Source organism: Protopterus annectens, chromosome 12.part0 (genome assembly GCF_019279795.1).
Source record: "Protopterus annectens isolate FY-2018-M chromosome 12.part0, PAN1.0, whole genome shotgun sequence".
NCBI lineage: Eukaryota > Metazoa > Chordata > Ceratodontiformes > Protopteridae > Protopterus > Protopterus annectens.
This window is the reverse complement of record NC_056746.1, coordinates 404,300,229-404,316,207: the sequence shown is the minus strand read 5'-3', so window position 1 is coordinate 404,316,207 and position 15,979 is coordinate 404,300,229. Positions and strand designations below refer to the sequence as shown.

The 15,979-nt window shown below is 39.7% G+C and overlaps 1 protein-coding gene across 1 annotated transcript in view; it reads left to right on the top strand.

Annotated features, from left to right (window-relative positions):
• LDAF1 (lipid droplet assembly factor 1) overlaps window positions 1-15,382 on the top strand; it is a 218,101-nt gene extending 202,719 nt beyond the window's left edge. The window contains exon 5 of the mRNA XM_044089510.1: window positions 11,808-15,382. Within this exon, the coding sequence (XP_043945445.1) occupies window positions 11,808-11,916 (109 nt within the window). The 3' untranslated portion in view covers window positions 11,917-15,382. The remainder of the gene's footprint in view (window positions 1-11,807) is intronic.
• Window positions 15,383-15,979: the final 597 nt, after the last annotated feature.

The window sequence follows — 15,979 nt, the reverse complement described above, 5'->3', positions numbered from 1 at the left end:
TGTTTGGAAAAACAGCTGCAGAATTGTTTAACTCACTGTATGGAAAAGGCAAGGAACTCCAGGATTTAAAACACCTTCCTGTTTCACCAGTTCCAAAACGTCATAGAAATTTCCCTGCCAAGCCATCCTTTGTTGGGAAACCTGCTCATTCCTCCACGTGTGTTCCCTCTGGAACTAGACCCCGCTAGCCTTCTAGGAGACACCCTCAGGCTAAGGCTTACTCCTACAGCTGCTGTTGTGGTACCCCCACAGCAGCCCTTTCAGCCCAGACAAAGTCCTCTGTGATGCCTTGCACCCTCTTCCAAGTCATACCCCCCCATCCCTTCGTCTCTCCCTTTCACTTCCAGCTTGGATGGAGATCACCCGAATCCTGGGTGATTTCCATTATCCAAAATGGGTACTTTATGACTTCGAAGACTCTCCCTCCCTTTCAGTGAATACCTCACCCCCCCCCCCAGTCAGCTGCATCTGTTTCCTTCAATTCTAAATCAACTCTCCAACCAAGGCACGAATGAGTCTGTCCCTCCAGAACAGCAGGGAAGGGGACTTTACTCCAGGTTGTTTCTAATTCCAAGGAAAGGTGGTCCTTGAAGGCCTATCTTGGATCTCTCCCTATTAAACACCTTTCTGGTGGTGCCTTCTTTCAGAATGCTATCCCCACCTACTCTGCTGTCCCTGGTACCCCCCTCAAGCCTTCTTAGCTTCTCTGGACCTCAAGGATGCATATCTGCATATCCCTATACACCCCCTCTTCAGAAGACTTTTGCATTTTTCGGTGAGTTCTTCGCACTTTCATTTTACTGCCTTGCCCTTTGGTCTTAATACTGCTCCAAGGGTATTCACAAAGTGCCTAGTCCCAGCCATTGCATGCTTAAGGTGGCTGAAAGGACTTTGTCTACCTATGCTTGGACAATCTGCTGCTTCTGGCCAGCGGCCCAGACCTCTTAAGCCAGCATCTGAACCTAGCCATCCCTTTTCTACAGACACTGGGTTTCACAATAAATTTCAAAAAATCCTGCCTCACACCAAGTCAGGATCTTACATTCCTGGGGTGCAGGTTTTGTACAGATATGATGAGGGTTTTTCTCCCTCTGGAGAAAGCAGCCTGTATCAGGGCATTTGTGGAAACTCTTCTGCCTCTTCCTTCTATTATAGCCAGGGAGTTTCTGAGACTGCTGAGGTTCATGGCCTCTACTATTCCTATGCTGCCCTTTGCAAAGCTGCCCATGAGAAAGTACCAGTGGTTTCTTAAGACAGTTTGGTCCCAGCATGCTCATCCATTAGATGTCATGATCCCCTTTCTTCACTGCCTGAAAGCAGAGTTGGGTTGGTGGATGCAGCAACTCAATTAGAACCCTGGCCTACTTCTTCAAGTTCCTCAACCAGCTCAGCAACTCTTCACAGATGCCTCAGATTTGGAGTGGGAGGCAACTTTTCCTTCCAGGGAGGTTCAGGACCTGTGATCCCCCTCTCAAAGGAAGGAACACATCACCATCAGGGAAATGGAGGCCTTATTGTTAGCCTTACAGACCTTTCATCCTCTATTCATGCCAGGACCCCTAAAGATTCTCACAGACAATACCACTGTCCTTTGGTACATAAACAGGCAGGGGGACACAAAATCCTGTCTCGTCTGTCGCCTGGCCATCAAAGCTTGGGAACTGGCTGCTTTATACAAGGTAACTTTGCAAGTTGTGTACCTTTCCTCAGCTCAGAACTCTGTGGCAGACACATTAAGCAGGTCCTTGACAGAATCTCATGAGTGGATGCTCCACAGGCATGTGTTTGTATACCTAGTTCACTGGTGGGGATATTCCAGAACTGAACCTATTTGCCTCCCCTATGAACAGACATTTTCCTTGTTTTTGTGCCAGGGCTCCACATCCTCAAGTGTGAAGGGTGGACGCTCTATCTTTCTCGTGGAAAGGGATGTTTCTTTATGCATTCCCCCTTCCCCTTAATTCAGAAAGTCCTATTGAAAATCCAGCAGGACAAACCCAAAATCTTGTTAGGGACCCCCTTTTGGCTAAGACAGCACTGGTTCCCTCTTCTTCAATTAGCCAAGTGTCATCACTACAAGTTACCTCACCAGCTAGACTCACTCAGGACAAGGGATCATTGATTCACCCACATATGTTATCTCTGCAACTGACCCGTGTGGGTGATCAACTTTTGATCCCTTTCAGGTACCTGTTCTCCAAGGACATGCTAAGGATTTTGCAGGAGGCCAGGAAACCCACTACTAGAAAATCTTATATTTCCAAATGGAGAAGATTTTCCATTTGATGTCAAAAAAAGAAAGTGGATTCCTTTGGTGGGGGCATTCCCCTAGTGCTTTCCTACCTGTGTGAGTTACTCAGTAGTGGTCTTGCTTACTCCCCAGTTATATTGCTCAGCCTTGTCTGCCTGCTTGCCTTTTACTCCTCCCCTAGCTTCCACGTTGGAAGTCGAGCTTTTTCTAAAAGGCATCCTACACTTAAGACCTCTCAGAAAACCAGATCCTCCTCCCTGGGTCCTCAAATGTTTGTTGGAAAAACTTACCCAGGCCCCTTCTGAACCAGCAGCTTCTGCTTCCCTAAAGTTTTGCACATAGAAAACAGTGCTTCTTGTAGCCTTGACCTCTGCCAGAAGGGTTTATGAGATTTAGGCTTTAATGGCTATGCCCCCCTTTTTGGCCTTCCATAAGGATAGAGTATGCTTGAGAACTAACCCTACTTTCATTCCAAAAGTTGTGAATGAGTTGTCACTTAATCAATTTAATTGCCTACCTTCTTCCCTTCTCCTCAGTCCTCCAGTGAGAGGACTTTGCACACTTTGGATGTGCATAGACAACTCTGTCTTGCCAAGGTAAAATCTTAGTGTATCAGGAAGTCTGACCAACTCTTTGTGCCATTTCATCCCAGGGCTCTGGGCCTGCCTGTGTCCAAACAAACTATATGTTCATGGATTTCTAAAGCTATTTTGTTTTGCTATGAATTCCATGGAAAGTCCTTGTCAGCATCTGTCAAGGCACACTCCACTAGGTCAGTTGCATCCTCGGCGGGCTTCTTCAGTGCTCTAAATGCCTGTTCCATCTTGGACGCAGCCACCTGGTCTTCTGCTCACACCTTTATGAAACATTACAAATTGGACACTTTCTAGATCCAGAGCAGGATTTGCTATGGCAATTGCATGGATTCTTGGAAAATGCTTCCTCTTCGCTCCCCTTCTCTATCCTTCTCCATGGGTTCCCTTTTTAGCTCTTGCACTCTCCCATATGTAAAGAATACTGCAACATTGAATTGAAGGACTTAGAATACTTGTGTAAAATCTTACATAGATGTCCTTCTCGTCTCTGTCGCAGTATTCTATCCCTCCCGCCTTCCCCCATACAGCTTTCTCTTTCCTAGGATGATCCTTCTAGGCTCCCCTTGTTTTTTCCTTATGGGGCTTTCTTGTTCTGAAAATGGTACGTGTGGACGTCCCATTTATGGCTGACATTGTTTCTGCCTATGTGCATCCCACATACAGGCAGTGGCTCTAAGCTTTTGTATACAGGCCGACGTTGGGTGAAATACAACCCATATGTAAAGAATACTGCAACATAGAAGAGAAGGACATCTATGGTTATGGTAAGATCTATGGTTATGGTAAGATTTTACACAACTGTTCATTTTCCTTCTATCTACCCTTTTCTTGAATATGTTAATAATTCATACAGTCCCATCTGAGAGGGACAGATTTACAAAGGGGATTATACACTTGCTCCAATTTTGCTAGGAATACTAACTAGCCAGTGCGTAAACTCCAGGGTCAAAGCTCTGTATTGGAGCATGTTGTAGATAGATTTTTTTTGGTCTGGATGTCAGTGGGGATAAATTTCCAGACTGGTTTCCAGTCCTTGTATAGATAAGTGTACCTGGGATGCAGGGAATACTTAAGATTAGCAACCACTCTGGGTTCATGACATTTCACCAGAATGTCAAAATATCCAATGAAACATGAGAACCTGCACGGTCGAAAGCAGAAATATTGACACATGCAATCACATCTCACTATCATGAGTATGAGATTTTTTTGAAAGGAAGGGATCAGGGGATTGGCCCTTTCCCCATTTAGTGCATTCTCTGAGTTAGTGTATATAGTAATAATTAGCAGGGGCTGCAGGATGGATTGCCCCCTCCCAGAAATATAAGATATTTTGTGTTTCTTTTTTCTGTTTTGGTTTTTCCTGGTTTGATGTTTTAGGTTTGTTTAGATGTCATTTGCTATTTTTGCTATTTTGACATTTCAGTGAAATGTAGTGAATCCAAATCTCTTGTAATATTCCACAAATGTGTACGACTTGCTACCCAGCCTCTCTGAGATGTCTAAGCAGCATTGTCAGTGCTGTTGCTAGTCTGTTCAGACAGGTGACTGAAGACCTGCTAATAACGAAGTTAGGCAGAATGTAAAAGTATGACTTCAGTGAAACGTTTCTCCACACCCATTTCTCAGTTTCAGAACCATCCCTACTCTAATAAATAATTTTCTTTAGGTCAACAAGAGATAGCTTCATCAAAAGTAAGATGGGAAGCAGTGATACAGCACCCCGAAAGTTCCAGTCCTCCAAATGCAGACTGGAACACTTAGTTTCATGTTCCTTGTCAGCAATTAATATATAATTCCATAAATGGAAGATTATAAATTACATCTAACAGGTTCTGCAAGTAATATTCACAAGGTTATATATTATCATTTTTGAAAAATCCTGGAACATTCAAATACTTTCTTAAATGCAACTGTTACTGTTTTACAGCTGTTAAAACAGTAAGGCATTAGTACAGACGCTAACTGTTATCTGTACCTTGCATAATAATATGCAGCTTCCAGAGTAAATTTCTCCCATTCAGGTTGACTCTTCTACTACCTCTAGAGTATTCAACAAATGTTTGGCTCCAGATTTGCATGTCTGTCATTTCAGCACGTCCTAGTGTACCTACATGCGGAGTTCATGTTTGGTCATCCACATTCCACAGAGCTGCAACAGTCTCTTCTGGGAACTGCTGTGAATCTAAACAGAAAGGCCCAGTACCAAAGAATCTCAGAAAGTTCTGTTGTAAACACTGTCATGACAGCAGTATTTTCCCTTGGAAAAGGTCAAAAATATTTTTAGATTCACAAGTCAGATAACAATCTTTATTTTGCTTCAACAAGTCAGTACCTCAGCTCTCTGGAATTCATGTTATTTTGCAGACTTGTGGTACCTCTGTGCAGGTCTACAGCTGAATGAAGCTACTGTCTGGAACTCGTGGATAAGACTGCAGGCTCTTTGCAGGAATAAGCTGAAGTCTTACAAAAACAACTAGAGAATTTCTGCAGTAGACCCAATTGTACAACCAGTCTTACTGAATGCCTTTCAGTTTTCCACTCTTGTCTCTGAAACAGGCAACAACAGGCAACAGCTACTACAAACTCTACATGGGGTTTGCATATTTTTCTGAAAATTCATGTTATTGGGTCTCCCAGAGTACGTACAGTGCTCACATCAGCTTGGAGGAATTGTGAGCTGTAGCACTGTCATTAAAAGCATTTCAGATATATGCACTCCAAGGTATTAGATAAATGTAGACTATAGTTATGTGGTATATCATCAAAGAAAGAGGGTCTCTTTCTTTACCCCCTTATCAGGGAAACATTCAACATTTAGAAATCGGAACAGACTCACAAAATTACTCTCCTGGTATTTACATCCGTATTAACAAATATTTGCTTATTAAGCAAAACCCAACAATAATTTATGAGCAACAACCAAACAGGTCTGCTTTTCTTCATTCCTTAAGGTGGATCTGTCTGCTGTAAAAGATGCTGCTTATCTATCATTATTTTTTCTAAGCGTTCTGTTCCACTGCTATGGAACATGGACACACTCTTCTTGCCACAGACACAATAACCTGATTTTTTTAAAACTTTTCTATTGATCGCAAAAGTGCCTCTGAAGGCTAGGTTAACACAATTGGGCTTTGTAGCATAGAAGGATGAAGTCCTAATTATGTTGATGCAGGGAGAGTTGGGAAAATAGAAAAATCTCAAGTCACCCTGATGGCTGCCTAAATGATGATGCTTCTCGTCAAACCTTTTGCTCCCTTGAAGGGAACTAATGAGGCCTTCTAGCCAAGAGAGGGATAGATGGTCAGCAGGCACTGGGGTAAAGTGAGACAAAAACTCCAAAATGGGTAAGACATCCATGGATTCCTCTGCTTCTGTGGATTTTATGATGTTCCAACATTGAAACTAACTACAACATCTAAACCTCAACGTTTTGAATATATGCTTGAAGTATTTTAATATTTCTTGGCATCCCTCCTTTGTGTTCTGAGATTTTGCAGATTTTAAAAGATGCTAGGAGATCTTTTATTGGAATGTTTTTGTATGGTTAAACAAAACTGGCAATTAACCAGTCATTTTATTCTTTAAACTAGAACAGTACCACTTTTGCTAGACTACATTAACCACCTCTGTGAGACATTTGTGTCTAATTCTTCTGTAAAAGTGCAGCTTCTGCTGTTTTAGTTAGCATCTGTTCTAGCCCACAGATCTCCAGAAATTCTTTCGATAGGGACATCTTGAAAGAGATTTTACATCTAGTATTTAAAGCTTTCTCAGCATTCACTTTCCATAGAAAGTTATATGAATTTTTTAACAGAAAAGCTGACCTTGTTCCCTTTAGGTTAATTACTTGTATAATCTTAAAACTTCTTGGAAGATGGTTTTCTTTGTAGCAGTGACCTTGACTATCAGAAGAATTTCTGAACTCTAATGTGTATCCTTTGGACAGGAAAGCTGTAAGGTCTTGTTTCCCATTGATATTTAATGTGGTTTCACCTCTTCGTAAACCACTCCTGTCAGTATTCTTTCCATAGCAGAAGAAAAAGAAGGTGATTGTCATAACTTGGATGTACATAAACAACAGTCAGTGTCAATGGTTCAACAGTTATGACACCTTCCTTTCTTGCTGGCACATCAGAGGGCTATGATTTGTAGTCCCATCCCAGGTCGATTGGATTCATTTTCAGTTACTGACATTGTAGTATGGCTTTAGGGGATATTGCACTCCTCTATCTGATGTCCTTCAGATGAGACATCAAATCAGGCCGTATCCACTTAAGTTGGTAGTAGTTCAAAGGATCATGGGTAAATACCAGGCAATCAGTCTGCCGACCATTACAAGCCTAGAAAAAATGTATTCAAGAAGTTTACTGGTCTTATCTTAGTTAGGCGCTTCTTCAGTGGATTGACTTTGACTTATCTGTTGTAGACACATGAACCAACAATTGACTACTGATTGGTAATGTGGTTCTGGTTTGTCTCAACAGAAGTCTCTGAGCAAGTGAACCAAGATGTTTATCACAAGGAACATTTCTGAGATTCAAGCAATTCAGGAAAACCTCACTATTATCTCATTTTGACTTCCCAAGTAACTGTTTTCCACTTTGAACTGCACGTTCTGCCAAACCATTTGACTGCGGGTACTCTGGACTACTTGTAACATGAGTAAAGTTCCATTCTTCAGCAAATCTTTTGAACTGTTGGCTTGTAAACTGCATGCCATTGTCAGAAATAACTTTATGTGGGCTACCATGAACAGCAAAGTGACGCTTCATCTTAGTAATGACAGTACTGAATGGTAAGTCAGGAAGTAGGTCAATCTTGAACCAGTTGGAGTAAGAGTCTACTAACACCAAATAATGTTGACCATTACACTCGAAAATATCAGTGGCTGCTGTCGACCAAGGTAGTTCCGGAATCTGGTTAAGCTGAAGAGGTTCCTTCTGTTGATGTAGCTTTGTACTGTTACACACGGAGCAAGATGAAAGTGTTCTCTCAATGTCTTGTGACATAGAAGGCTGAAATACTAGTCCTCTCACCCTTCTTTTGGTAGATTTGACTCCTGGGTAACCACAATGCAAGATAGCAATGTACTCTTGGTGCAAGGACTTTGAAAACATGACTTTCAGACCTTTTATAATGATACCTTTCACCAAGACCAAATTTTGAAGCATCACAGGAAAGTGGAACTGGGTTGTGAACATCATAGTATCTGAGAGTTGGAAGACTAGCAATTCTCTGTTTCAGGACATCAAATGCTCTTTGGTGTTGCTCTAACCAAGACCAGGATACTTCTTTGTGTGTCAGCTCTCTAAGTGGTGCTGAAAGTTGGCTCAAGTCTGGAATGAATTTGCCTAGGTAGTTGACCATGCCAAGAAAACGTTGTAGGGGTTGAACATTGTCTGATGTTGGCATCTCGAGAACTGCGCTTTCCTTTGAAGGGTCTGGTCGTAAGCCTGTACTGGTAAATAAATTAATAAATGACCAACATAACTGACTTCTTGCAGCCTGAACTTGCATTTGTTTGAATTGAGCTTAAGATTCACTTGACGTGCCCTTTCTAGAACTTTTCTGAGGTTTCTGTCATGTTCTGCTTCATCATGACTTTGTACTAGTATATCGTCTACTATGATAGCACAAGAATACTCAGAAAAAGAATTTTGCTTCATTGGATGTTGAAAGACTTCACTTGCAGAATTTATCCCAAATTGCATTCTCAAAAGTCTGTACCTGCCAAACAGAGTACTGAAAGTAGCGAACAATGATTATTATTTTGTCAAGCTGAATTTGCCAAATATTAGGTCTTTTTAGTGCTTTGTTCAAATCTTGTGGGTCAATACGTATTCTGATGTCATTTGAGCTTTTCTTATGAGCTACCACCATGGAAGATACCCATTCAGTTGGAGTTTCAACTGCACAAATCACATCTTGTCGCACCATTTTATCTAACTCTGCTTTGACTCTGTCCTGCAGGGCTGTTGGAACTTTACATGCTGGCCTGATAACTGGACTGACCTCTGGGTCTAATTTCATGGAGTACACAACTGGAAGTTTGCCTAGTTTGTCTTCAAAAAGATCAGCATAGGTAGAAAAAATGTGCTGGGCAAAATTAGAGTAGTGGTCTTTTAAGCTAATGTGATGTACTTGCTTATTAAATGAAAACAGTCCCATTTTCAAACCGTCTCTGAGCCCTAATAATGACTGGATGTGCCTCTTGACCACATAAAATAACTAGTCGTAGCTTCTTCCAGCAGAGTAACATGAAAGCATTACTGAGCCTTCGGTTTGAATTTCTTCACCTCCATAAGCAACAAGCTTCGCACACGTTGCCAAATCAAGTCTATCCTCTTTACACACTAGCAAATGTTTCTGCTGGCATAACATTGCACTTGGAACCTGTATCACCTTTGAGCTATGTGGGTTTGCCATTTATTCAAACAGTACAAAATACTTCATTCTTTGCCCTTAAATGTACTGCATTGACTGTTTCATGAAGCACTGCTATGCCATCAACATAATGAGTAGAATTGCAACTGTCTAAATGACCAACTTGTTTCTTAAAATGTTCCCTTTTAATAAAGCAATGTGGGCCTCTTTTGTTTTGCAAAATCTTTTGAAATTATTCCATTTATTGCAATTGTGGCATTTCTGACCAAAATCTAAACATTTCCCCCTTTTAGATTAATTATTTCCACCACAGTTATGACAGTTGGCAATGAAACTAGGTTGGGGCCCATGCTTTGAGTTTGTTGACTCACTCTTATGCTTCACTGAGACTGTGCGGTTTCTGAAATGTAGTAGAAAGTTCTGGAGTTTATCAGTGAGTGCTGCAGGGGACACAGCTGCTGCCATGTGCTTGGGTCTGTTTCTTTTAACTACATGCTGCACACTGTCAACTTGAGCTTCATCACTGTGCCTTCTAGAGTTATTCTCATTTGTAAGCATATTTGTGTGCTTTTCTGTGAGCTTGTATATCTGACAAATCTCAATGGCTTTATTCAAAGTTAAATCACTGTCACAAAGCAAAATCTTTCTCACAGCATTATCTTTTATGCCATACACAAGTCTGTCTTTTACCAACTCATCCCTTAAATCACCAAATCTGCATCTCCATTGACTCAGCTGGTACAACAATATGACAGTTTTCCCCCTCTCCTGTATAGATAGCAGGTGCATACACAAATGAGCGTTCCCTTTCTATGGCTTTTGACCCAGTTAAATTAAGCAGAATAAATCCTGTATGACAGTGTCATACTCTTGCTCAAACACTGTCCAGTTCTGAGCAATTGTACTGTCAAACACAAGTGCACTGTGTTTTCAAAATCCGTCTGCTATGCCCACAAAGTATACACAAACACACTGAAAAATGGCTCTTGTAATTATGTACAAACAGTTCTGTGAGCTTGCAATAACATTCAAATGCACAATAAATTCTTCAAAATACTTTACTTTGTGAAATATGCTCTGTAATGGCTGTATTCTGCAAAATATGCCTTGTAATGGCTGTACTTTTGCAAAATAGCCTTACTGCGACACTGCACAAACATGCAAATACTTTATACACTTCTGATAATTCAGATATCTTTGCTTAATACAAAAAAATCCATGTGCTTTGTGAAAATGCAGTAATTTCCCCTTATTTTATTAATTTGATACAATTCAGACTTTATTTCAAGCATTTTCCGTAGTAATTTGAATATTTTTATCAGGATTGTACATATCGGTTATATGAATATTATTCAGTGTGTTCTGTATTCCCCGTTTCATATTATGCGAAAAGAAATAGTGCTGAGCAAGCTTTAATATTTGAAATGTGTTTCTGACCTGTTTTGCAAAGTTTGCACATTTTAGGGATGTTCCACTACTGTATATTTTTCCAGCTCTAAGAAAGTGCGTTGTCGTTTTAGCCAAGCAGTTTCCAACTTCGTGCCATTTGGATGTGTCGGTTCTGACTCCATGTCCTTTAGATATGTCCCTTCTTGCACCGTGTCCTTTTAGACATGCCACTTCTGACACCATATCGCTCGTTCGTCTCTAACACAAATAGTAAGAAGGCTTGGGGTTTCATTCAGATGCTTTAATACATACAAGCACATCAGGATGGATAGCAGCATCATTAATACGAATAAACTAGTTAACAGACAGAGCTTACATACATACAAGGTTACATCTCAACAGCTGACTAGTAAATGGCAGTCAGGCTCACATGTGCTCAGCATTTAATCTCTTGTGCAAGCACTTGGATAGCTTCTTAAAGGTGTGTGTGTGTGTGTGTGTGTGTGTGTATATATATATATATATATATATATATATATATATATATATGTATATATATGTATATACATATATATATATATATATATATATATATATATATATATATATATACACACACACACACACACACACACACACACACACACACACACACACATTGATCTACAGTCATCAATTAACTTTTTGTTCACAAAACAGTTGCTTTTAGGGTAATTTATGCTCTTTTTTTCATATTCTTACCTTATGTGGATTGGGTAGTCAGTATTTCTTGCAGAAAGGCTGCTCCTGTTTAGCCAGCTGCCAATTTATTTTTTGTCTGTTATGATTCATGTCTTCTGTGCTGTTAAGGTGTGTTATAATTTTGTACTCTAATTAAAACCCAACCAAGATTGTTTATTTATTTATTTTGATGGCTTGGTAAACTTCTTGGACACAAGTGTCTCTTTATAGGGGTGACATGGGAACACTGGTAAGTGACTTTCATTATTGAGATTACTACTTTAATTCACTCAAAATGCAAAATAAAATGTAGAAGTTGGTTATTTAGATTACTTTTGTGACTTTGGGAATGAGAACTTGGAAAAAGGCATTTACTCACCAGTATTGATTAAATAAATGCAAAAATGCAACAACAAAGTAACTGGAAGTCATTCTAAAACATTTACTGTCTCATTTGCTGTCAGGTGCTCCAGAAGCTCCTCTGTGAATCAAGATGACAGTGATAAGTCGTTACAGCACAATACTGTTTCTTCTGCTGCACCAGACTCCATCAATAAGCACAAAGGCGAATAGAAAGACTGCTACCCTTAGTGAAAAAAATGTATATATTTACCTTATCTTCATTGTTTCTGTCGCATACTGCCTTGGAGTTTTGTTACTGATGTTATTTTTCTTTTAGTATCATTTGTAATAAGTTGAACATGGTACTGTATGTTATGAGGCTGTATGTCGAATTGTCTCACTGTGATGTATAATGGGATAGAGGCCTTATTTGCATGTTATAGACTTTAGTTCTTTTTATTATTATTATTGTACACCTTGTACTGCAATCCTCATGTCACTGGAATGCCCTCTTCCTGCTCAACACTACATTGATTTACTTGTCAGCCACATGATCTTTAGAAAGTCGCTTTACTGCTGTACTGGTATCGTTGTACGTATATTTCAGATGCCAGGATGATAATATTATTCATCTGTCTGTTATGCCAGATTGTTGCAGCTAGTATCCTGCATCTGCCCCACCTTCATCCTTTCCAGCTTGTTCTGCACCTGTCTGATACCCTTTCAACCCTTTTAAAAAGCCTCACTGACTGACTTGCCAGTACAGATATTAAGGGAATGCATTTCATTTCTTTCTGTATAGTATTGCTTTTTGAAACTTCGGTTTGAAAGACGTGCCTTCTTCTACCCGCTTGTCATTTTGTTCACTGGTCCCTAGGTGGTGTTGCAAACCCAAATCATGTGCCTTCTGTGGTCTTTCTCATCAAGAAGAGAATGGCCCCGGCCTGTCCAGTCCTTGTTCGTGTATATCCCTTCTTTTCCTTTGATCACTTTGGTTGTTTTTCTCAAGACCCAAATACTGTTTTTTTTTCTCCTTATTATCACTTCCAGAACTGAGAGCAGTACAGAATCTGAGGCTTTTGTAGTGATCTACAGAGTGGGAAAGTTTTATTCCTAAAGTCTGTGCTTTTTTAGCTGCAGCCCAGCACTCCTCTGGCCACAGCTACTGCATTTTCACTGTCCTTGCAGATTCATTCCAGTTTTGCTGATCCTTCCAAGTCCTTTGTGTGTGTGTACTTTAACCATAGCCCCCCTTTTTGAGACTATACACAACCCTTAGGTTGTTTTCTGTATACAGCACTTTGCATTTCTATGCAGTAGACTTGAAACCTGCAGTAATTGCTTTATGACCCTTGTTGGACGGTTCACCTTTTGTCCACTGTAGTCTTTTTCTTGTTATCAGAAAAGAGATTAATCCTGTTTTCTGTATGCAGAGTTAGATACAGTATGACTACATTGAAGAACAAAGGTCCCAGGACCAATTCCTGTAGGACCTGACTGCTTTTGACCCTTTTTTCTTGACAGCAGCAGCACTGGACGGCGCAGTGGTGCACAGGTTATTATTGTCGCCACACAGCAAGAGGTTCTCCAGTTCGAATCTTGGCTGGTACACAGTCTGTGTGGAGTCTGCTTGTCCTCCCTGCATTCATGTGGGTTTCTTCCAGGTGCTCCTGTTTCCTCTCACATTACAAAAGACATGTGTCTAGAGCATTTCTCTCCGGACCTCCACTGAAAATTGGCTTGTTCCAAGTCCGACTTTCCTGGTTAACAAGTGTTAAATAAATAAATGCTAAACCTCTGTGGCCTACCATGTAATCACCTTTCTTGCCCACCTGATCACTGCATTTCCCATGTGTATTCATGCTTTACTTGAGAGTTTGCTACATGAGCAGACTAAAGCTCTTTACTGTAGCCCAGATACCTGACATGATACAGATCCCCCTTTTCCATTTGTCAGTAAACCTGTCAGACAACTTTTAGGTTTGTTTCCCATGACCTTGTTTGGTTCTGTTCTGAAAGTGGTTCTCCTCCACATGTTTGTTAACTTTTTCCTCTTGTGTTCTTCGTGACTTTTCAACATCTGAAGTCAAACTTTACTGGTCTTTAATTCTTAGATTCACTTTTTGTACCCCTCCCTCAATGTGGGTAGAGTTGTGGTTTATTATTAATGATATTCCCCACTCAGAGCAGCTTTGATAGGATCTGCTAGCACTCATTTAAGTAACCTGTCCAGTTTATAGGCATTGTCCTGCCTTAGTGTTAAGTTTCTTTTCTGCTGTCTATTTCTGCATGTGTTCACTCCTACTTTTCCTTTCCCATACAGGTGTTCTGCCATCTCTTCTTGCCTTCATTTTAACAAAAACAAAGAATTTGTTTAGAAATTCTGACTGTTCTCTTCCTTGCCCTCCAGCGCTAGTTAACTAATTTCTGTTCCTATTCTCCCAGTTCCACCATATAGCTGAAGATGGATTTACTTCTCCCCTTAATTAAATCAATGAAACATGTTTCCATCCAAACCTTGGCTTTTCTGACCTTGCTTCCTACCTTTGTCCTAGCTCACTTCTATACTTCCTTGATGTTATTAATTTACTTTGAAGTTTGCCTAGAACATCACTTTAGTACATTAGTGTTTCCTGAATTTATTCATACTAAGAAGCCAGCAGAGAATGCCAGGAGCATATGTTGGCCTGTCCTAACCATCATGCCAATACCAAAGAAGTGTCTGTCTCTGTCACCCATATGCGAGCACAAACACACACACTCTCTCTCTCTCTCTTTCTTTCTCTCTCTCTCTCCATCACTCTCCCCAAGTATTGCCAGTGTTAGTCTCTGTTTAATTTTTGAATTTTTGCATCTTTTAGAAGCTCAGCATTTACACTTTGAAAATCTGGTGCCTATAACTTGTGCCTTTATATTTCTAAGACTGTTGTGAACCACAGCATGCTTTGATTGCTCATAATGGGCACACTGTTCATGTTTCTTTGCTACCTCTAATTTGGCTGGATAAAACTAGGTTCAGCAGGAATCCGTCATAGTTTTTTCTGGTGCAATGTATGCCATAACCAAAAACTGCTTTTGGAAGCTTTGCTGACATTTGATGCTTGGAACTCTAGGAAGAATTTAATTGTATGTTTTAATTGCGTATCTTAGAAGCATAACTTTTTATACATTATTTTCACTGTATAACATATTCTGCTTGTGTATGTTTTTTGACATGGTAGTGTCACTAATGTAGTGCCTTTAGAAATGTAACAGATGCTTTATGCGAGGAAGATCGTTAACTCAATACGCAGCTTGTAAGAAGTGATAGTATACAGCACTGCTTCTCGCTGTTTAGTTTGAGATTGCTTAGAAATTATATAATCCACAATGTGTCACCAGTGAGCGAAAAAAGCACAGCTTTATTCCAAAATTCAGGTGGAAATGTTCCACAATAAACAATCAGAAAATACAAAGCAGCAATTGCATACACTGAATAAAAATGTTAAGTTAAGCGCTTTTATCCCCCACTAGGGACTTCCTCAGAACTATTCCCAAAAATTATTCCCAGCATTCTTATAACATTACACTTAAAGGGAACTTACCCTATGTAGCACCAATATTTTATATATGCAAAATTAAAATGTCAACTCACAATACATCACAAGAAATACTAAAAACATTTTAAAAATTATATATATATATATATGTGTGTGTGTGTGTGTGTATATATATATATATATATATATATATATATATATATATATATATATATATATATGTATATATATCAGTAGTCAAATAACATTTTAAATACTAAAATTATTATTCAAAACATACCTATAAGGTTAAATACCATATATATTTCTCATTTTCAAATAGCACCTAATATTTACTGCTTCATTAATACCCGGGTATCTAGTGGCATCCAACAGTAATTGCCACTTCAATTCACAAACTTCAAGGACCTCCCTGGGCACATTTCCTTGTTCATTTATTTTTAGTTGCTGTAAAGTTAAAAATTAAAAAGCATGGCTAGGGAACTCCACTATATGTCTACTGAGGACATTAGAATCTTTTTATGTCTAATATCTAATGTATGTTCATAGATCCTTGCCCTAAACTTCCTACAAGTTTTCCCCACATAAAAAACTGCACATGAGGTACACTTCGCCAGATAGACTACATTTTCACTTTGACAATTAAAAGACCCCCCAATATATAATGCCTTGCCATTCAACATAAATTTGTCTGAAGTGGTTAAGACCAAAGGGCATTGTGGGCACATACCACATTTTACATTCCCAACTTTTTT